General features: G+C 38.9%; 1 protein-coding gene across 1 annotated transcript in view; it reads left to right on the top strand.

Annotated features, from left to right (window-relative positions):
* Positions 1–22,214, top strand: part of LOC145986688 (aminopeptidase N-like) — a 91,789-nt gene that overhangs the window by 36,636 nt on the left and 32,939 nt on the right. The window contains exons 5-7 of the mRNA XM_083121001.1: positions 2,347–2,521; positions 8,532–8,724; positions 16,078–16,352. Coding sequence (XP_082977127.1) covers positions 2,347–2,521; positions 8,532–8,724; positions 16,078–16,352 — 643 coding nt within the window. The remainder of the gene's footprint in view (positions 1–2,346; positions 2,522–8,531; positions 8,725–16,077; positions 16,353–22,214) is intronic.

The raw sequence follows: 22,214 nt of genomic DNA, 5'->3' as shown, positions 1-22,214 counted from the left end.
TCCTGTAGGAAGTTAGCTACTAGTGCATGTCTGCATGAATGGAGGTCTACTCAAAGGGGCCACCACATCCAGCGCTAGACCTGGATTTGACTCTCCGAGAAGGGCTATCCCTCCGGCTGCAACCAAACCCGGGCGCTTTAATTAGCCTTACGAGGCAAAGTTAAGACACCAGACGATCCTTTTCATTTACTTAAGTGTTGAAAATTGTCACTAAATTTAACAATACGGCTGAAATGTGATTTGTTTGAAAGTATCTACAAGATGTGACGTTATGTTTGTATAATTCAGTCCATGCATTTTGGGGATCCCTAACAAAAGTATAGTTGATGTAGTCGTCGGCCTCTGCTGGTGTACATATTGCAGAATGCAGAATGACTGATGCATTTTTAACGTAGTGCTTGCGGAAGGCAATAAAAAATAGTGCAGGAAAATACGATTGGGTGTTTGAATTATTGTTTGAGATTTCGAACAAGATCTTTTATTGTTGTTATACTGATCCTTAACACATATTTTTATAATGTATTTAACAATTTAAAAGGCGGTATTGTTAATCGAGTGTTAAAATTGTGCGGTGGAAAAAAGGACACCTCGTGTCATGGATGACAGAGACATGGCTTGTTTTTATCGTTGTGAAGGAATTACTTCAGGATTTTGTGTGACCCAGCCATGGTCTTACTTTGTTCATATAACAGCCCAACCTAGGTGATGTGCTGATCGTGCGGGAAGAAAAATTTGGACTAAGGAGAACGGCGTATGTACGTTTTACGCAAGAAACTTCCGGCTGCAGATTTGTTGTTTCTGCAAATGCATTGCCCAAGTTAAGGTATGACGTGTTATGGTCTTAAGACATAGGGAAGCATTACGTTCGCACGACGTCGAGAAAATACATATCCAATGTGACTAAGTTTGGATAATCGATAAGCTGATATCCTTCCAATACAGCATATCTTATATTAATAATAATAGAAGTATTCGCTTCGCGCCAATTGAAAAGGAGTCGACGCCATATTGCATTCTGGTGTCAGCTGATATAGAAGATAGAAAAGGCACCATATATTGTACAAGCTAGCATCGCAGCGTTGAGAAGTTGTGAGGAGAAAGTTCAATTGCTGCTTACATTTTCCTAATACGTATTACTTTATCGCAAGATTACCTTTGAATATACACGACAATATAAGACGGTAGTGTATCAATACTAATTTATGGAACGGTTTGTTGAAATTTTGATCAGCATTTAAAATTGACTCATTTGTAATACAACGAGCATATCTAAAGGGCTTTTGAAAGTTTTAATCTGGTACATGTGTATATTGAGTTGAAAGTAATGTTCACCTTACTGTGAAAGGGGTGATTCATTAACAAAGCACATTCTTGTTGTTGTGTTTCTAAAACATCAGGTTCGTAGGACAAAATACCTTCCTTCGTAAGGATTAGGCCTATACCTTTCGAGTAACTTCGAAGAAATTAATGTGTCTAGAACTTACAGATTCAACCTGTCATACTAAGGTGGTGATGTTCGAATTCATTAATATAATAAACGTCATGTTTTAAATTGGAATTTGTTCAAATTTATCCACTTACTTACGAAGGTCACTGCAAGTTTTATTTCATGTGTCTTAATAACAATCCTTCTCTTTCAGGTCATGGAATTTCCCTGTGCATAACAAACATGCGTGTTTAATTTAGATTAAAGTAATCACAATCAAACGTCCTTTGGCTGCAAATAAGTGAAGTGCCTTATATCCGAGGGTTGACCATGAAGTAACAGGAAGGGTAACAAAAATGAAATAAATATGGGTAGGATACATTTATCCTCATCTTAAATATGGGAAGCGGAAAAATTTGTTCATTATCTTTCTTTTGTTTGTTGAGTCTGAAGACCTGTGAACCTGCAAACTGTGCATCGTGCGTTACTGGACGGGAGTTACATTACCATTACAATTTGGGGTGGATAACTTTGCAATTTTTTTAGTTATTATTTTTATTTATTTTGGAAGTCACGAGTATGGATTTTTGTAACTTGGTTGGTTTGGGGACCACTGCGCCTGGGGCGTACCGTCATAACACACACTTTGTTACTCTGTACTAGATATTGTTCGTGTCTGCTTACTGGCTTACGTTACTCTCTCTCTCTTTCTCTCTCTCTCTCTCTCTCTCTCTCTCTCTCTCTCTCTCTCTCTCTCTCTCTCTCTCTCTCTCTCTCTCTCTCTCTCTCTCTCTCTACTATTTGCCTTTCTGCCACAAACGCACGCACACAAAAAGTGAGAGAAGAGAGCGTGAGTTGAACTTTCAGAGATCGCAAATGGATTCATGTCAGAAGTAATAATTATAAATTATTCATCCCAGGAAATACCGCAGGAAATACTTCTGGAAAACTTTTGATGAGCTTTGCCATGACGACGGATCACTGCCTGCTAGCATATCGCTCCCTGATGTAGCAGCCACATGGAAAAAATTCACCAGAGTTCCTCTTGTCACCATTAACAGGAACTACGAGAACAACACAGCAACTCTCAGTCAGGTACTAATATTTATAAAAAGAAAAATATACTTACATATATTAAGGCTGATTATCTGATGCCGATGTATTAAAGGTATCGGTTGGATTTAATTCACCGATACTTTGGCGGTGTTTTGATGGATGGTTCAAAACTGCGCGCGATACTTTTGCAGAGTCTAATTATCCTGAAAGTTAAGTAAAATTCGAAGTTTCAATTGATTTTGTATCACTCATACCAGGGTGAAACTCATTCGTTGACACACAGAAAATACTAGAGCAATTCGGGAAAAAAACTCCGTTTACGCACGGGCGAGAAATAGCCGGGGATAACGACGTCAGTTCTGTGGCGCTGTGCGCAGTAGTTCAGTAGGCAGTGAGCAGTGGAAGGAGAAGGTTGTTTTGTAGTTGATTCGTCCGCTATAACGATTGAAAATGAAAACTCTAGTAGAAAATCCCGCCAAGTGTGATGTGCGTGCAGTTATACGATTTCTCTGTGCAAAAGAACTTTCGGCAGCTGCGATTCATCGCGAACTGTGTAGTGTTTACGGACCAAACGTGATAAGTGATGGTGTCGTACGTGAATGGTGTCGCATGTTTAAAGATGGACCAACTGACGTACACGATGCGGTAAGAAGTGGGTGCCCATCTGTAGTCAGCAATGAACTCGTGCAGGAAATTGACAAAATTGTCCGTGAAGTCCGTCGGTCCACGATATCTGAACTTTCTGTTCGCTTTCCCAAAATTTTATCGGACTGTTTTGTATGAGGTGGTGACAGAAAAGTTGGGATACCACAAGTTCTGTGCTCGTTGGGTTCGAAAACTCCTTTGTGCGGAGCACAAAAAACACCGAATGGGTTCTGCTTTGGACTTTCTCTCGCCTTATGCCGATTAAGGAGATCAATTTCTTTACAGAACTGTGACCGGCGATGAGACCACCGTTGGACGCACTCTGGAACTGTTGGAGCAGTTCCGTTTGGGTGTTTTTGATCATCCACCCTTTAGCCCAGATTTGGCACCGAGCGACTACCACCTCTTCAGACACATGAAACAATGGCTTGCATCGCACTGCTTCGACAATGACAATGAGCTTCACCATGCTGTTAGAGGGTGGCTTCGCTCCAAGGGGGAAGATTTTTTGCAGTAGGAATTTCAAACTTTGTAAAACATTATGACAAGTGCCTCAATTTGAATAGTGATTATGTCGAAAAGTAATGTAATGTTGTACTTTTCTAATGTGTATAATAAAAGTTCTGTATCTACGAGTGTCTGTCATTGATAACCAAACGGCGTTTTTTTTTCGAATTGCCCTCGTAATTGTAAAAAATCCTGCCTAAAAACACTTCTCACGAACTTCATGTCTTTTGCTCATTGCTATGGTTACCTACTGATACTGATATTATTACAAAGCTAGGTATGTGCTTACTTGATAGATATATTAGGGTAAATCACAAGTTTCACTTCAAGCAACTATGGCACAAGACTAATCAATAACACTGGATTGGATATCTCTGACGAGTACAAAATTTCCAAGCATCGATATCGTTGGGAATTGTAAGAGTATCGGTCTGGGTTCATGGTGGTATCGGCTTAGCCCTAACATACATAATGTATATAAACAAACACATTGCCCTCTAAATGTAAACCGATGTCTTTTTTAGTACTTTCCTCTTCTCTCCGAAAGATGTTCGGGTGTTTCCGTAGAGCATGACAGAAATTAATTTGGTAGGAATTAATTACCTTGCTAATTCGGAGCACCAGATATATTTCAGGTGATCATTAAAAAGCGGATGGGGGAGAGAAAATTACTTAATTACCTTATTAGTAATCGATTTGAAACACTGATGCTTTTCGAAAAAGGTTACCAGATGATTATGGGAATATTGACATATTCATTCATTTATTGTTTTCTGCCTAGGGGCAAGTCTTTCCTTGCAACCTCCATCCTGTTCGAGCTTTAGCCTTTCGCTGTGTAGCATCGTAAGTATTCATTTATTTTGACGTCGTCAGTCATTTTGTATCTTCTTCATCCTCGCATTTTCTTCCCATTGACCATTTCTTCAATAGCATCCCTTGGGATAAGTTTCCTTTCATCCAATGGCCCAATCATTTTTTTCTCTTCGTGATTATCTCCAGCATTAAACTCTTTTCTAAAACTTTTTGAAGCACTGTTTCATTTCTCACTTTTTCTGTACATTTCAGCCATTTCATTTGTCTCCATAGCCGCGTATTCTCACTTGTTCTCAGTCGTACCATATAGAGCTACACTCTATACAAAGCATTTCATTAGTAATTTCCTCAGATCTTTGTTCATATATCCAAATAAAATATTTTTCTTTCTATTGAATGGCTTCCTTCGCCATTGCTACTCTCACTTTTATTTCTTGACTGCATTTCATATCAATGCTTATGATGCATCCAAGATATTTAAAACTGTCTACTTGTTCGATTCTCTCGCCTCTGACGCTCACTTTTGCCTTTCTCGGTTTTCTTCCGATCACTATTGCTTACGTCTTCTTCATATTATTATTATCCCGAACTGTTCACAGAGGGTATTCATTTTTGCTTGCATGGCATTTATGGTCCATTCATTTTCTGCTAAAAATAATAGGGATTTAAACATAGCATAAGTTAATAAATTTTAAAAAAATGGTATGTAATCTGCAAATCTTATACAATATATTGTCCTTCCTCCTACTGCTACCCCTCCCTTGCTATGGAAACAGTTTTTAACTATTTCTTCTAAATAGATGTTGAATAATGTAGGGGAAAGACAGCAGCCTTGTCGTGCCCCTCTTCCAATTTCACTTCCTTGTTTCATTTCTTCCATTCTCACTTTTACACGTTGTCTCATATATAGGTTGCAGATTTGATTTGATTTGATTTAGTTTATTTTACTTCGCGTTTTGTGCCTCTTGGCTAATTTGCGAAGATGGGGATGAGTGATGAAATGATGAAATTGATGAATGGACATTCACAAACAACCAAGCCCGACCGGGATTCGAACCCGGGACCCTTGGCGTCGCAGCGCGATGTGCTAACCACTCGGCCACAGGGTCGGGCATAGGTTGCAGATAAGCCTCCTTTTCTTCCAATCTACCCCAGTATTCTTCAGGATCCCTGAGAGCTTGGTCCAATTCACTCTATTAAAGGCTTTCTCCAAGCCGACAAAGGCTACAAACATTTCCATACCTTTTTCCAGGTATCTTTCTCCAAATTTTCTAAGAGGTCCTACGGCGTCTCTTGTACCTCTTCCCTTTCTAAAACCAAACTGTTCTTCCTCTAACTCTCTGTGTATTTTAGAGGGTAGTCTCCTACTTAAAATTCTCAAAAGAACTTTTCCTCATTGTGATATTAAACTGATTGTCATATATTCAGAACATTTCTTGGGGTTACTTCTCTTCTTCAAAGGTACTAACATTGTTTTCATGAAATCTTCTGGCCATATACCTTTACCATAAATTTCATTGCATAAATGTAGCATTTCTTTCTTTCCTTCACCCACATTTTTTATGAGTTCCACAGGAATTTGGTCACTTCCTGCTGCTTTTCTGTTCCTCAGTTCTTTGAGTTGTAATGATAGAATAAGTACATGGTCCTTTTTTAATACTTTTTATCCATTTTTAGTATTTAATACCAATGTAACTCCTTTTTTCATGCAGTTTTAAAACAGTGTACTAGAGGCTTGGTCTATGTGACTGAAAGCAGGGTTGTGGAAGGTGGTTAATTTTATATTTTTCCCTTTAGGTCATTAAGGGGTGGAAATTTCCAGTTTACCGGTCATTCTTCTGAGGGCCTATATAAAGGATCCTGCGGAATAGCGGGGAATGGCATTCTTAAGTTTTTGGGCTAGAGTAGAGACCTTGAAAGGTTCTCTCAGTGGCGGCATATGGTGCTTGTGGCTAGCTAGCTTCATGCCTGGCGGCCGATAATGTATTGACGGTCCACGTATTTATTCTGAATAGTTTGGCGACAGGCCAACGTTCAGATACTGGAAGATATTATTATTGTTTTTAAAGAATCTTATTTTGGAGCCACTGAAAGACTCCACTCCTTTATTACCTCATATAGAATATTTAATTAATTGGATCATGTAATTTTTATGTGGCTGTTATTCCTTTTGTATTTTTTTTAAATATATTTAATCCACAAAATAAACAGTCCCCTACATTATTGTAAATGAACGTTTGGGTATCATTGAGAAAAAGGAACTGAGGATTTCCCTAATATCCATGGCCAAGAAAATGTATCTATAACAATATTTGTATGATAGTTATTCTTTGTATGTAAGCCCGATTGAACCGTTTTTTTTTTTTTAGTTTTTGATTATGAATTCAATCTATTAGCCTGGGGAAGTAACGAAAGCACGTAAAAGGTCCAGCCAAGGCAGGAAGGAAATAAACCATTACAGACTGCCAGTTCAAATTCTTCCATCATGGTGGGTAGCCCTTTTTTGTCCTCCTTCATTTTCTAGGCATAAAGTATCTGGTCAGCTCCCTTTCCCGTAAAAATCTTTTACATACTCTTTCCATGTTCTCAGTATTTCTTGTTTGTAGATAATTTCGTTTCCACTCTCAGCTGCTATCATTCAAATAGCTTCCCACTTATTTTTGTAAAGTCCAGGCATTGAATTTCCCGGTACACCAAGTCATGTATCCCTCTTTTTCTAGTTCTTCCATTTCTTCGCAATGTTTGTTTCATCCATTTCTCTTTCCCCTTTTCTGTTTCCCTTCTTACCTGATTATTCAGTTCTCTGTATTTTCTTCTTCCTTGCTGTGCATGAATGTTTTTCCAACTTTTCCTATCTTACATTTTCTCGAGCATACTTTCTGTGATCCATAGTCTCTTGTATTTCGTTCTTTCCGTGTACCCTATGGTGTCTTTGACAGTTATGTTAAGGCAAACTTTTATTCCTTCCCAGATCGTGTCACTGTTTTAAAAAATACTTCTCACTTCAACTACATTTCCCTTAAATTCTGTTTCAAATCTTTTCCTTTCTGTTTCATCCTTTAGTTTCTCGAAATTAGGTTTCTTTATTTTCTGTCCTCTTTTTATCTTCTTCAAACAAAACTTTATTTCTCTCACTACTAGTATATGGTCTGAATTTATGTCAGATTTTGAATTTTTGAGGCAGTCTCCAAATCTCTCTTGTACCAGGATGTAGTCTGTTGGATATCTTCAGCTGTCCTTTGGGATGCCCATGTGAATCTTCTTCTCCTATGCTGTTGGAAGAGAGAGTTGTCGACAATGAGTGAGTTACTCTTGCTGAAGTTGACCAGCAATTCACCTCTCTCGTTTCTGTCCCTTAATCCATATCTTCCTATTCTGTTTCCCTCCTTCGCCTTCTCTTACTACTGCATTCCAATCCCCCATTACGATAATGTATGCTCTCTTCCTTTATTTTTCCATTATGCCTTTTATCTTGTCGTAGGTTTCTTCTACTTTCTCGTCCGGCAAATCGGTATGTGGCATGTCGACTTGCATAAGCACTAGGTCTTTCTTCTTTCCCTTCAGATGTACCATAATTATCCCGTCGTCGACATAACGTACTGACATTACTTTATCTCTTACACGTGGTCCAAGTGCAATGCCAATGCCATGAATTCCTTGGGAGTCTCTTCCCGAGTGAAACATTGACATATTGTGAAATGTAAATATTAACGAACCCTCTGGTATCTCCAAACCCCGGAAGTTGATTAACGCAGCAACATATATCTCTTTCTAGCGCCGACTTCCTGGCGGAGTGGTTAACACAGCGCGATACAACGCAGGGTTCGAATACCGTCTTGAACATGGGTGTTCTTTGTGAGTGTATCATTTTAAATTAATTTCATCATGCCATCAATCATCCTCATCTTTGCGATTAGCGAGAAGTGGTAGCAAGGCGAAGTAAAACAGACCAAATCAAGCAATATCTCCCTCTTTCCTCAGTTTACAACGTTTTATGTTCTATGTGCGACTGTTATATTGTCTAGAGTGTAGACTTAAGAATAGAAATGAAATCATATGGAATATTCTCATACGTTAATTACAGAAAGTCTACATTAAAATGAAAGGTGAAGAAACAAATGAGGACGTGCTGTGGACTATTCCCATCCCCTACACAACGCAAGACGAGCTTCAGTTCGTTGATATGAGAGCTAAGATCTTCCTACAAGAGAAGGAAGGAGTGCTGACTGGGCTTCCAGATAGAAACAAATTTATCCTTGCCAATCCCGAGTATGTAGGTGAGTTTTGTACCACGTATCAATTCCCACCTCCCCCTCGGTGTCAGCTTTTGTCTAAGCCAGCATCTTGTTTATTACATTAACTGGCATCACAAATATTATTGTTTAATACAACATAAATATTTTCTTTACATCCTCTTTTTACAAATGTCTTCCGTAACTGTCGCGGAAGACTATCGACAATGTTCCCTAATTAACAATACAAACATAAATACAAGGAATGCAATACAACACAAGCATTACAATACAAAACACTACAAGATGGTCAATTAGACCATTGGTTCTGAGTAGCCAGGTAATCTCTATGGCGGACGTGGAGGGTGTACTCTCTGAATTCGAGGAAGAGTTTGTTCTATTTGTCTAACTAATGGGTTGGGATGCGTGCCCAGCTTGGTCCATAATGTTTCTCGAACATGCCTCAGAATAGTTATAATCATGGGTTGTTCTAGATCCTCGTACATTTGTAGAGTTCTCGTAGCTCTAGGGTAGTGACAAATTACACGAAGAGCTCTATTTTGTACATGTTGAATTTTCTTAAGATGACTTTGGGCAGCTTGAATCCAGGATGGGCCAGCATATATCAGTATCGGTCTCACCATTATATTATATAGGTGTAGTCTAGTTTCTAATGTTAATGCCGGTTATCTAAGCATTGGAGTGATGTATACCACTCTCTGCTTGGCTCGTTTGCAGATATTCACAATGTGAGATCCAAAGGTTAATCTCGAGTCGATGCTTACTCCCAGGTATGTGACTTTATTTACAGCAGGGATATGTTTTCCAAGAATATGGAGGTTAGCCTTCCCTTTGGCACCATCTACCTCTATTGTTATGGCCTTACTTTTCTCTGCATTTAATTTTATGTTCCATTTGGTAGTCCATTTTCCAAATATTGGAAGATACCTTTTCATTCTAACTTCACAAGTTGATAATTTCTTATCATACACAAAAAATGCAGTGTCATCAGAATACGTGGCCATGATGCCTTCAGATATTTGCGGAAGATCTGCCGTGTAGAGAGCGTACAACATGGGAGAAAAAGCTGATCCTTGTGGTACACCTGCAGCTATTGCATGTGCCTGAGATTTTCTACCTTGAACACTGGCCATGAAGGATCTGTTGGTAAGGTAATCTAGTATTAATTTCGTGTAGCACTGTGGAAACGGTAGTTGTTGTAATTTATGGATTAATCCAATGTGCCAAACACGATCAAAGGCTTTTGCACGTCTAGAAATATTCCCAGAACATGATGTTTGCGGTTGTTATGCACTGCTGCATAATCAATTACTCTTAAGAGCTGTTCAGTAGTGCTGTGGTTCGCTCTGAATCCAAATTGATGATCAGGAATTAGATGGTGGTCGTCAATGATGGTGTTGAATCTTTAACAGATGATTCTCTCTAAGATTTTGATGATGTGCCACAGGAGACTTATTGGTCTGTAGTTATTTGTGTCGTTCGGATTTTTTCCCTGTTCGGGAATAGCGATGAGAGAGAGAAAAAGTCTTTTCTGGTAATGTTCTTCAAAGCTTCAACTGGCACTCCATCCGATCCTGTTGCCGACGAGGATTTTAATTTTTAAATTGTGAGTCCAATATTGTGCATCTAATATTGGGGTCATTTGCTGTAGTTGGCGGTAGCTATTGAAGACTTCCTGTTCAATCTCTAGATCGTGGAGATCTTCATTTATTTGAAAATGGCTCTTAAAATGAGTTGCCAAAAGTTCCGTTTGCTCCTCCGGGGCTAAGACAGGTCCATCTGCTGTAAGAACGGCGTAGTATTTGTTTTCTCCCGGCCATTCAGAGGTCTTGCCAATTTCCAGAATGTTTTGTACTTTATCTGCAATGATCGAAGTTTGCATTCCAACAGGATTGGTTGATTTGGTGTTTTAAGGCCACTTTATGCACAGTAAGGCTAATCGGGACTGAACCTACAGTTTTAAAGTGAGATCCGAACCACTATGTGCCTCCAACATCTCAACAGGAGATTATGTCTCTAACGAGATATTAATAGCTTTGATATTTCTTTCCATTCGTATAAATGGATTGGTGCACAGGTACGTTGCCACCGTCGTCTGACCCATCTAGTTATACAGAGAAGTATTGGGAGTACTGGTGATGATGGTCTTTGTATCTCTGGAGTGTTGGGTGTTATAGTGGCATGCCGATATGTTGCTGCAATTATCTCCGAAATATGCTGGACTGCGAGATCGATAGCTGCAGGGTAGTCCATTTGTTGGTGAAGGTTTAACTTGTTATGTGTCTCTTGCCTGTAAATATTCCAGTCTGTCAGGGTTGATTGTAAGGAGTGGAATCTGTGACAATATATGCCCTGAGCCACAGCAGTAAAAACTGAAAGTTGGTCTGAGACTAGGTCAGTTTCCACATATGGAGTACTGGATAGACCTACTCCCTTGATTAACAGGATATCCAATACGTCTGGGAGGCCTCTTCCTCGTGGGTACAAGGGAGTTCCAATTCGGATGATTAGCATTTAGGTCTCCTCCCACTATCACATGAGTTCCTAAAGCATTCAACAGTAAGATGTCTATCGTGGTAGCTTGCGAGTGATATGCTGCAACCAATATTATGTTTCGTTCCGCTGTATGTACACTAATCCCTATGGCTTCTTTAGAAGAGAAGGTAGGTAGTGCCACTTGCGCCACGTTCAGTCCTTGTCTTGTTAGAATGAGTAAACCTCCCCTTTGGCTACCAATTCTATCTTCCCGAAATATTCGATATTGAGGGATTTTCCATTTAATATGTGGTTTCAGGTGTGTTTCGTTAATCAAAATTATGTTTACTTGGCTATTTTGCAGAAGGTGAAAGAATTCTGGAGTTTGTTTATCCAAACCATCTGCATTATAAATCATAAGATTTATCTGTCTTAGGATCTTTCTTCGACTAAAAACATCCATCAGACTGCATCTCCATCAGTAATTGGATGATGACACTAATGACAGACATTCCCGTCGTTGCTTGAGAGTTAAGTTGTAGTCCTCTGGACAGGTGTTGCCAGATTTTGGAAGCATTTGAAGTATGCACCAGTGAAACAGAAAGTAAAATTCGTGTGGGTATTAATATGTCTGAAAAATTTACAATTCATGATGGGTTAAAACAAGGAGATGCATTATCTCCATTGCTCTTTAATTTTGCCTTAGAATATGCTGTTAGGAAGGTAAAACAAACTAAAGAAGGACTAAAATTAAATGGTGTGACTCAGTTGTTAGCATATGCAGATGATGTAGACTTACTGGGGGATGATGTGAATACAATTAAGAATAATGCTAAAATATTTTTCAAAACTGCTAAAGAGCTAGGTTTGGAAGTTAACAAAGAGAAAACTAAATATATGCTTACAGGCCGAAACCAAGTGTTAGGTAATAATCAAAATCTAATTATTGATAACAACTCGTTTGAACCAGTTTCCAAATTCAAATACTTAGGAGTAATATTAACAAATGAAAATTATATTAAAGAGGAAATAAAAAGTAGGCTTAATTCAGGAAATGCATGTTACTTCTCTCTTCATAAACTTTTGTCTTCTCGTTTAATATCTAAGAAACTAAAAGTTAAAATATACAAAACAGTAATTTTGCCTGTAGTATTATATGGATGTGAAACTTGGTCCCTTACATTGAAAGAGGAACATAAATTGAGAGTATTTGAAAATAAGATCCTTAGGAAAATCTTTGGACCTAAAAGGGATGAGGAGACAGGTGAGTGGAGAAGGTTACATAATTTAGAACTACATAATTTGTATTCATGTCCAGATATTATTAGAATAATTAAATCAAGAAGACTTAGGTGGGCAGTCCATGTGGCACGAATGGGAGAGGAACGAGGAGTTTACAGGATTCTTGTTGGGAAACCTGATGGTAAGAGACCTGTAGGAAGGCCAAGACGAAGATGGAGGGACAACGTTGAGATGGACCTAAGGGAAATCGGTAGGGATGGAAAAGAGTATATAGAACTTGCTCGAAATAGGGAAACATGGAAGGCCTGTGTTGCTGCAGCCATGAACCTTCGGGTTTAAGAAGGCTAGAGAGTTAGTTAGTTAGTTATTTGAAGGTGGAACATGTGAATGCCTTCTACCTCTAGGGTGTGGATCTGCTTGAGCGGCATACGACTGAGGCTGCGATGTTGTTGCAGATGCCGTAGGTCCATGTTGATTGTAGGTTGGAGTCGTAGTTGCTTGTATAGATGTAATCGCTGGGCGTGGCGTTGGATTAACTGCAGGCATCGTGACTTGGCGCTTTTGTTGAAGTATCTCAGCAAATATTCTACTTCCACGATAGTTAGCGTGGTGATCTCCTCCGCAGTAGACACACGTTGGAGGTTCTTCATCTTACAGCCCACATTCCGAAGCTTTGTGTGCCCTTGAACGTTTGACACACCTGCGGGTGGTAAAACATAGCTTTTGTGTGTGGGCCAGTCGTTGACAATTATGGCTCTGTATTACAAGGGGAGGTCTGTATGAAACCACGTCTATCCTGTATATACCAAGTTATTCCAGCTGGTATATTTCCGCTACGTCGGCCGATCTTTTTAGTGATACCAAGTATAATGGGATCTTTTTCCTTCTGGTGCTGTTAGGTTCTCGCTGTGTCATTTGCTTAACTGTAATTGCTTCAGATCCCTCCATCATCAGTTGACTCATGATGTTTTTCGGCTCTAAGTCTATTGGCAGTAGTTTGAAGAAAACTTTTAATGGTCGTTCTTGTCTATCCGTAGCAATAGCATATTTGACCTGCTGAAATTCTAGAGCCGCTCGAAAGCGTGCGAATTCACTATTGCTTGTGTATTGAAATCGTATACTGTCCGCCGTGACACGTATTCTTGGATTCAGTTTAAGTGCATTTATGAAGTTACTCGCGAAATTGTGCGAAGCAAGTTGCTGGTAAACATATGAGTGGAGGCCGTTCAACTGTCCTCCTTTTAGTCGGAGTTCGTGGCTGCTATGGTATTTGTGAGGCACCCTCACCATCTTCATTTATGAGTCTTCTTTATTACTTTCCGCGTTAGGAAGGGTTTCAAATATATTGGAAATCGAGACCGGTCGTACTGCACCATCTTCCGAGGAAGAGCTAAAAAACTATTCTGCGGGAATCCACAAGCTAGAATACATCGCTATCTACTAATGGAGTTTTCGTCGATGCAGGGTTGTTCTCGCTTTGACCGATCAAAAAGATAGGCGCTGTCTTCTTTCTGGACATCTTTCTGACGTAATGTACGTATTTTAGAGTCCGATTCCTTTCGGATGGTTCCGGTTGAACTCGATCTACTTCCTGCTGCAGTCGAAGTTAGATCTACTGTTTTCCATCGTTTTCCGGGGTAGCCCGAGTATCGACAATATCAGTATCGGAGTCTCCGAGACGAAATCGTGCCGGGCGAGAGGTGTCCAAACTCTAATCGGTGGTGTGCATAGCATTTGAGCTCGCTGCGTTCTGATTTGTTGTTAGACCGGGCCTATCAGCAAGTTGGGCTAGTGGTCTTCTTCCATTTTTACGTCCCGAGGTCACCTGTTGGGTGACTTGGCTCGTCCCTGTTTGCACTGGAGCTTCGTTAACAGCGTTGCATCGAAGCGATTCTTCTGTACAAGGGACAACCCTTGTAGTTAGAAGTGTGTGGACTAGAACAATTGGCGCAATACGCTGGTACTTGCAGGGAACGTCGAGGACATCTGTCGATTCGATGTTCGCCGGCACATTTCACGCAGCGAGGTTTGGCTTCGCAGAAAATCTGCCCAAGGCCAAACCGCTAACATTTATGGCATTGTAATATATCTTGTGGTCGGAATTCTCAACCCTAATCGTGAAATCGAGTAGGGAGTCCAATTGGAATATTTCTGGGGCAGGACGATCTCTGAACCCAGGTCGAGGATCAGTACGATGTAGGTTTACAAAGAGGAGCGGGTAGAAGTGACGTTGTTTCTCCCAATATGCAGTTTCTGTCGAAATCTTCTTAGGCAAAGTGAATTGTCTTGAACGAAGACGTCTATCTTCTGTTACAAAAAAGCGAAGTTACTGAAGAGCTTTGTAAATATCCCCAGTGGAGTAGTCCGTAAGAATGTATCGAATTATCAGCTTTAGTGATTGGTGGGCAGTGGATCCTAAGGCGAACTGCACATTCTGTTCAATGCGGCAATCTAGTAGCGCTTGCCAAATTATACTTCTTACGTCCTTAGTCAAACAAGAAACTTTCCAGCAATTTCCTTTGTAAGAAAAGATAAAATCTCGTCGAACCAGAAAACGTATTTTCTCTGCAATAGTCCCTCAATTGGCGGTGTAGATCAAGATTGGTGCTGGTTTCTCCCAGCGTCGAACATAAACCGAAGGCGAGTCATCAAGTCAAGAAACTTTTGTCGAGCGTGTCGAGCCTCGTGGCGACGACGTGGTGGTTTCGAACGATTCCCGGCGTCTCTTCTCCTTAGACATGGAGTCCGCCGAAGAACGACCGTTCCTTCCGGAACGTGGCGCAGGGAGTGAATTCGCTTCCATGTGTAATAAGTATCTTGTATGTGAGGAGGTGTTTCTTCCGTACATTCTCAGCGTGCCAATTAAACTTATGCTTTAAAGTGGGATTTTGATAAGAAACCAATTATCTTTTCAGAGCAGTAAATGAACCAAGTTATCATTTTTAGTACTACGTAGCAATTCCAAAAATGGCTCTAGAGAAAAACATTAAAAATAATCACTAACTACAAAGTAAACCATTCATCTTCTCACCTATTTTCATAGTAATCAGTGGTCCAATGCATCATCTGAATTTTAATATTTCGTTCATTGAAGAAATTAATAGTTAAATATCGCGTTGCACAAGCGACTTGAGCCGACCTCTGTGAAGGATTGGTTATCACAGCGGTCATGGGTGGTCCTTCTGAGTGTCGAATTTCATCATATCGTTACTCATCCTCGTCAACATTACAACAACGTTCTTGCAACTTCGACTTGACCTTCACGTATATTATTTACTATTAGGTTTCAAAACAAGGATGCTGAACAGGTGAGTTTCATGTGACGTCAGGGTCCGCACAACCGGCATGTTTGCGTAAGCAAGAAAATGTGAAATAACGTGAGCTTCTGTTTGAAACACCGAAAACTTCATAATGTACTTACCATGGTAAAAATGTTTCAAATCTCCCGCTTGAATTCCGTATATTTAAAAGAACTGGCCTCCATCAAGGATGCTCGAAGTCCCAATTCAGCAGAATGTGACGTAGGTGAATCACACCTATATACTTTTTATGAACTACACGCATATTAACATGCCCTAACTATAGCTACAATGGAGTTTTTCCTTTTAAGTATGTACTGAATCTTTTCTTGTTTTTACACCATTGTCTGAAAACTTCCAGGCTTTTACTACGTTAACTACGACACCGACAACTGGGACCTGATCACCCGGTACTTGAACAGCGACAACTTCAAGAACATCCCCGCCTTAACTCGTGCGCAGCTGATCCACCATACTGCCTACCTGTACAAGTCAGGCGAACTGTCCTACGCCCACCACCTTCGCCTGCAGCTCTTTCTTAGGAGGGACCTGGACACCGCAGAGCCATGGTTAATGAAATTCAAGACCATCTATGAGCCATCCCTTATTGGTACAGATGCATGGGAGAAATACAAGGTATTATTTTGATTATCATTATAGAACTGGTGAACGTAAAGGTAAAATACAAAGTCATTGTTGTTTGTTTTATTGTTTTACTACGGATAAAGAATGGAGCTGACAATAGTAATTCAGATGCGAATTGAATGCTAAATTCTCTCAAGGTTTTTTGTACACACCTCACAAATGCTCTGTGTGTCCACCTTTGCTGATGTGCCAGCTAACCGAAACTGGTTCTCGTCGCACATGCTTCGTTATCCTGCAAATTTTCCGTAATTTCTATATTTATATCAAAATCCGCTAATTCGGAGGAAACAAGTGCCTGAAATAACAATAACCATAAGTTAGACGTGCAATTTTTATTTTGTAGTTTGTCAGTACAACAATGTTCAATATGCGTAAATGACCCTTTGGAAATGTAAGACCGCATGATCAATAATTAAGCAGAAAGATGTTCTAGCTCCAGCTTTCAGCGCTATATTTGCACCTGGGGATGAAAATTTTAACAATTTATTTTTCTTGAGAATTGCGAGGTGACTCCACTATCACTAACTCAGAGGTTTCAGCAAGGAACAATGGAAATTTCCGAAATGAAATGAACTGCAATGATATTAGTTTAATTCAAGAATGTTATACAGTAACTCATGTTACTAATGGAAGCCCTGCGAGAACATTAAACAATGAAAGCGGGGAAATGCGTTTCAATTCGCCCTGTCAAAGTATGCTTGTAATTATGATCCTTACCTATTTCGTGTTAAATCTTGTCTCGGTGATTTTAATGAAGTTAAATATTTAGACGTTGGTAAAGATGAAGTTTTACCTGTCGCATTCTTGATGGAGTGGTTTGACTCAGAGCCTGAGTGGACTGTTACATATAATGGAACTCCTGCACCTTTACTTGAAGCACCAGAAATACAGGGAAGAATTTGTGACAATATAAATGATGTCGTCTAGATCCCTGTTGCTTAGACCAATTGTATGATAAATAAAAGTCATTGGGTACAACTCCGAACAGTGACAACATCAGTTCTTACACTTTTCTGGTCACAATAATCATAACATATTCATGCATCTTTTAGTCGATGTTCCTACAATCCATGTAACCAAATCCTGTCGTCATGATAACCATGCAGAATAAGTTTCTCTTACCATTACATTATATACTGAATATATCAGTGACTTGTTTCTTAAATGTTTAATTGACACAGGTAGTCAATGTAATTTGTTGGATAATAAGGTTTGGATCACTTTAAGTTCTTTACTACCAAATATAAAGCTGGAACCAATGGAAGGAATTCAGTTGGTTTGTATGGCGGGTGAACAGCGTGTAAAAGTGGTAGGATTTAAATATGCTATTATGCAATTAGGTAATGAATTTGTCCACGTAGGTTTATTTGTGGTTACACAATTACACGCCTATTTGATCTTGAGAGCACAAGTTCAAGTGCAATAATTAATTATCGTATGTCTACTGTTGAACTCATTAATTGAAGTGGTAAGGAAGTACCATGTCCTTTTGTTTCGAGCTCCACAAATAATTATAATTCTTGTATTTCTTGGATCTTGTACAATTTTGGCGTTTGAATCTTCTCAGTGGATGATTCTGTTTATGTAGCTTCATATGAAGGGTTACGGCAACGAATATTGTGATGCTCGAGTAGCTGATAACTTATATATTTTATTGCTCAAACATCAAAATGTGTCTTTAATTGCATATATTATTTTGCTTCGAGGACTGTATAATATTGGACACTTAAACTGAATGTTAACAAACATGTGCAAGTGTAAAAATGTAGTTCAAAATTGAAGACCCCGGTACAAGAACCAGACAGCTCCAAATTATAAAAGTTTTCAGGAGACACGAAAAACTGAATAAAAGAATGAAATTTCGAGGAAGTAAGGGGTATTCCCGTGCAATAGCTAGAAGCAACAGTAACATACATATTGAAGTGTGCGATCTCGATAGCAACTGCTGCACGCCGCCGAGTGACCGAACACTGAACTATAGCCGCTGCAAAAACCAGACTGCTCCAGGACCTGTCTGCGATGATGCGCCGGCAGAAGCACGCCAGACAACTCCTTTTCCATTCCTACTACGCAACAAATCTGTGGAGCTGTCTGATTCTTGCACCAGCAGATAGAGCATTTGTTTCATAATAGATTACAGAAAGAAAAAAAACATTTTGACCAAAAAGTGGGGCTGTCTGGTTATTGCACCGGGGTCTTCAATTGATCTTTATTCTTTGAAAGATTTGTTATAGTATTAAATGTTGTTTTGATTTGATTTTTTTAAATTTGATTTAGTTTATTTTACTTCGCGTTTTGTGCATCTTGGCTGATTTGCGAATATGGGGATGAGTGATGAAATGATGAAATTGATGAATAGACATTCACAAACAACCAAGCCCGACCGGGATTCGAACCCGGGACCCTTAGGGTCGCAGCGCGATGTGCTAAGCACTTTTTTTTATTACATTTTGCAATTTATTACATTACATTTGCAATTTACATTTCAACTCATTGGGCAAGTAAACATTACAGTAAGAAAATTAGCATACAATCTATTTCTTTTACAGTCAGGTATCTTGTGGTATTCTTGATGGAGGTAATTTACAAATTGTATATTAAAATCTGGTTGCCGATATGTTGATAGGAAATAGGCATAGTGTCCCAGGAGCCATTGTACACATTTACGTTTTGTTTATGGGTAATATTCAAAAGCTGGATATAAAAGAATATCTACAGAGATGTTATACACTGATGTTCGACAAATAGTACTCACAAGTTTCCTTATATAAAGCCATGATGTTTCTATTATTTGGCATTCACTCAGTCTATGGACTAAACTATCAGATACATTACATTTGGCACACATTGGCGTATTTATTAATTTAAGATCATAGAGTCTCTCTTCAGTGATTAATTTTTGGTGGACAATTATGTACCATGCTGATCGGATTCGTGATGTAAGATGGTGAGCCTGAATATTATTCCATATTTCTCTCCACTTCATTCTGGGATTTTGCTCAATAATTTTACATGTTGGTTGTTCTAATTTACATAGTCTGCGATATATTTCCGATGTCACTGGTATTGTTAATATCGGAGATTGTAATAGGGCATAACTAATATCCACTATTGTTGACTTAAAATACCATAAAGTGTCTACCAGTCTAGTAATATCAATAGGAGCCTCTAGTGAAATATAGTCCAAAGCGCTTCTCAAAACTTTACTTGTGAGGCTGAGTGGATGCTGAATCAATGTCTGCGTGTCAGCTTGAATACGTAAGGCCTGGCATTTGAGTTCTATATTCACAAGATTCATTCCTCCCTCGGCAAAAAGCAAACAAAGTAATACATGTTTCACCCTCAATATCTGACCATTCCAAATAAACCAATTTACTGCACTCTTAAGTTTATTTATATCTAACTTTCGTAGTGGGAGGATTTTTGCCATGTACCATACCTTTGACAGTGCATAGACATGTACAAAGGTCACCCTTGACTGTAAACTAAGGCTGCGAAATTTATTTGTTTGTAATATCGCTTTAACCCCAGTTAATACTCTATCATAATTTAATTGGATCATACTTTGGATACAGTGCGTATATATTATACCTAGTATACGTATCATTTGTACAACCTTAAAATTACCTCGCTGCGAGTGAGAATGAACCAAATTTAAATTCAAAATTGACGATTTTTCTTGGTTTATTTTTAATCCCGATCATTTTCCAAATTTCTGTAATACTTGACATGTTTCATCAATATCAGACTGTTCATTTATTAATACAGTAACATCGTCAGCATACGCTAACACCTTAATGGTAATAGAGTGTATGTTAATTCCTTGAACTTTTCGGCCTATTTCAGACAGAATGGGTCTCAGTGCAATACAAAACGCTAACATCGACAAAGGATCTCCTTGCCTTACACCTTTATAAATATAGAGTTCTTTTGTCAGAAAACCATTTATTTGAATTTTTGCTGTTGCATGACTATAAAGACTTTTAAATACTGAAAGAAAATGTCCACGTATACCGTAGCCCTGCAAAACGTTAAATAGATATTCATGATTTATCGAGTCAAAAGCACGTTCAAAGTCTAATGCTAATATAGCATTTTCAGAGTTTTTGTTCTGTAGTCTATAACATGTAATTATTTCACGCATCGTTTGTAAAACATTTGTGATTTTCTTATTTAAACCAAAAACATATTGATCCTCTCCTACTAATTTGTACATAAGGCATAAGTCTACCAAGCATACATCGCGCCAATATTTTATAATCCGTACAAAGGAGGGTGATGGGTCTATAATGACCAGCTTCGCTTGGTTTTGGACATTTTGGGATTAGAATTATAATACCCGTATTGGAAGATTTACCCATTTGATACTTGCTAAACGCTGCATTTATCCAATCCGTTATTGTTTGACCCATCAATTTCCAAAAGGTTTGATAAAACTTATTGGGTATCCCATCCCAACCAGGAGCTGAAAATGATTGCCCTACCTTAACCGCTCGAAACATTTCCTCACTTGTATATTCTTTGTTTAAGTTTTCACTTTCTTCATCTGTAAAAACCTCTGACTCGGATGCCAATTCATCCATTAAAGCTCCATTATGTGACGCTGGTTGGGAATATTGTTGCTCAAAATAATTATAAATGCAATTACGTATTTCAGGGGCTGAATTGATCTTTGTTCCCCCATTATCAAATATTTCACTAATACATTGTCTTTTAGCATTTTTTCTTTCATGAATTACATGGCTGATAGAGGCGACCTCATCGTTGTCAAAATGAGGAAGTCTACTACGAATTTTGACCCCTTGACGCCTTTCTGCAGTCATTTTTAACAATACAGCTTGTATACGTTTGACTTCAGTTTGCACTTTTTTTCCCGTCTGTTGCTTGCTGAATTTGTTCACGCAATACCCTGTAGTAAAAATTATATTTATTTGTCCACTCTCTCGACCGTTCCTTACAGTAACTGATACAAAATCTTTTTATACCCGGTTTGAGAATCTCCTCCCACCAGCGGATTATATCTATCCTCCTCAGACGGTGTGTTATCCATCTCGACCAATGGTCATTAAATGCTTGTTGGAAATTTTTCTCATTAAGAATTGAAGCATTTAATTTCCAACAACCGTACCCTCTCGGGACTATTGGAATGTCCACATTTATCATCATAATGACAGCACTGTGATCTGAAAAACATGTAGGTGTTATACTGATGGACTTTACGTTCTGACGTAATGTGGGTGTGACATAAAATCTATCCAAACGGGATGCACAATTGTCACGTATATACGTGAAACCACTCTGCCCAAAACATTTGTCACTCCAGACATCTGTGAAGTTAAAGCCAGTTACTAATTTTTGCAATGAATTCGACGTGTTAAATCCAGGTCTTTGATCCTGCGGATACAATACACAATTGAAATCTCCCCCACATATTATGTGTTCTCTCCTACCCTGCATTTCAACAGCAACTTCCTGCGCAAAAAACTCATCCCTTTGTTTTCTACACTGTGACCCGGATGGAGCATATATGTTATATATCCATACATTTGCAACTTTTGCTGATATGATTCTATTATTAGGATGACATACCACATTTGTGAGGGGAACCGTATTACGTGTTAACAAAGCTGTTCCTGTCGATTGGAAATTTGCATTATTATGAACTCTTATCGTTGGGGAAAAATTGAAATTCAGTTGTCCACATTCTTGGAGAAAGACAATATCTAATGATGCTTGTATAATAAAGTCCTCTAACGCCGCCTGTTTTGTAAGGGATTTTATTTTGTTTATATTTATTGTAGCAAAACGAAGGGTCGTCATCATAAATACTATGAACAAAATTTTTGGGATTGG

The sequence above is a fragment of the Lepisma saccharinum genome, chromosome 4 (assembly GCF_977018435.1).
Source record: "Lepisma saccharinum chromosome 4, izLepSacc3.1, whole genome shotgun sequence".
NCBI lineage: Eukaryota > Metazoa > Arthropoda > Insecta > Zygentoma > Lepismatidae > Lepisma > Lepisma saccharinum.
Note: the sequence above shows the minus strand (reverse complement) of the source record. Positions and strands in the feature narration are given on the sequence as shown.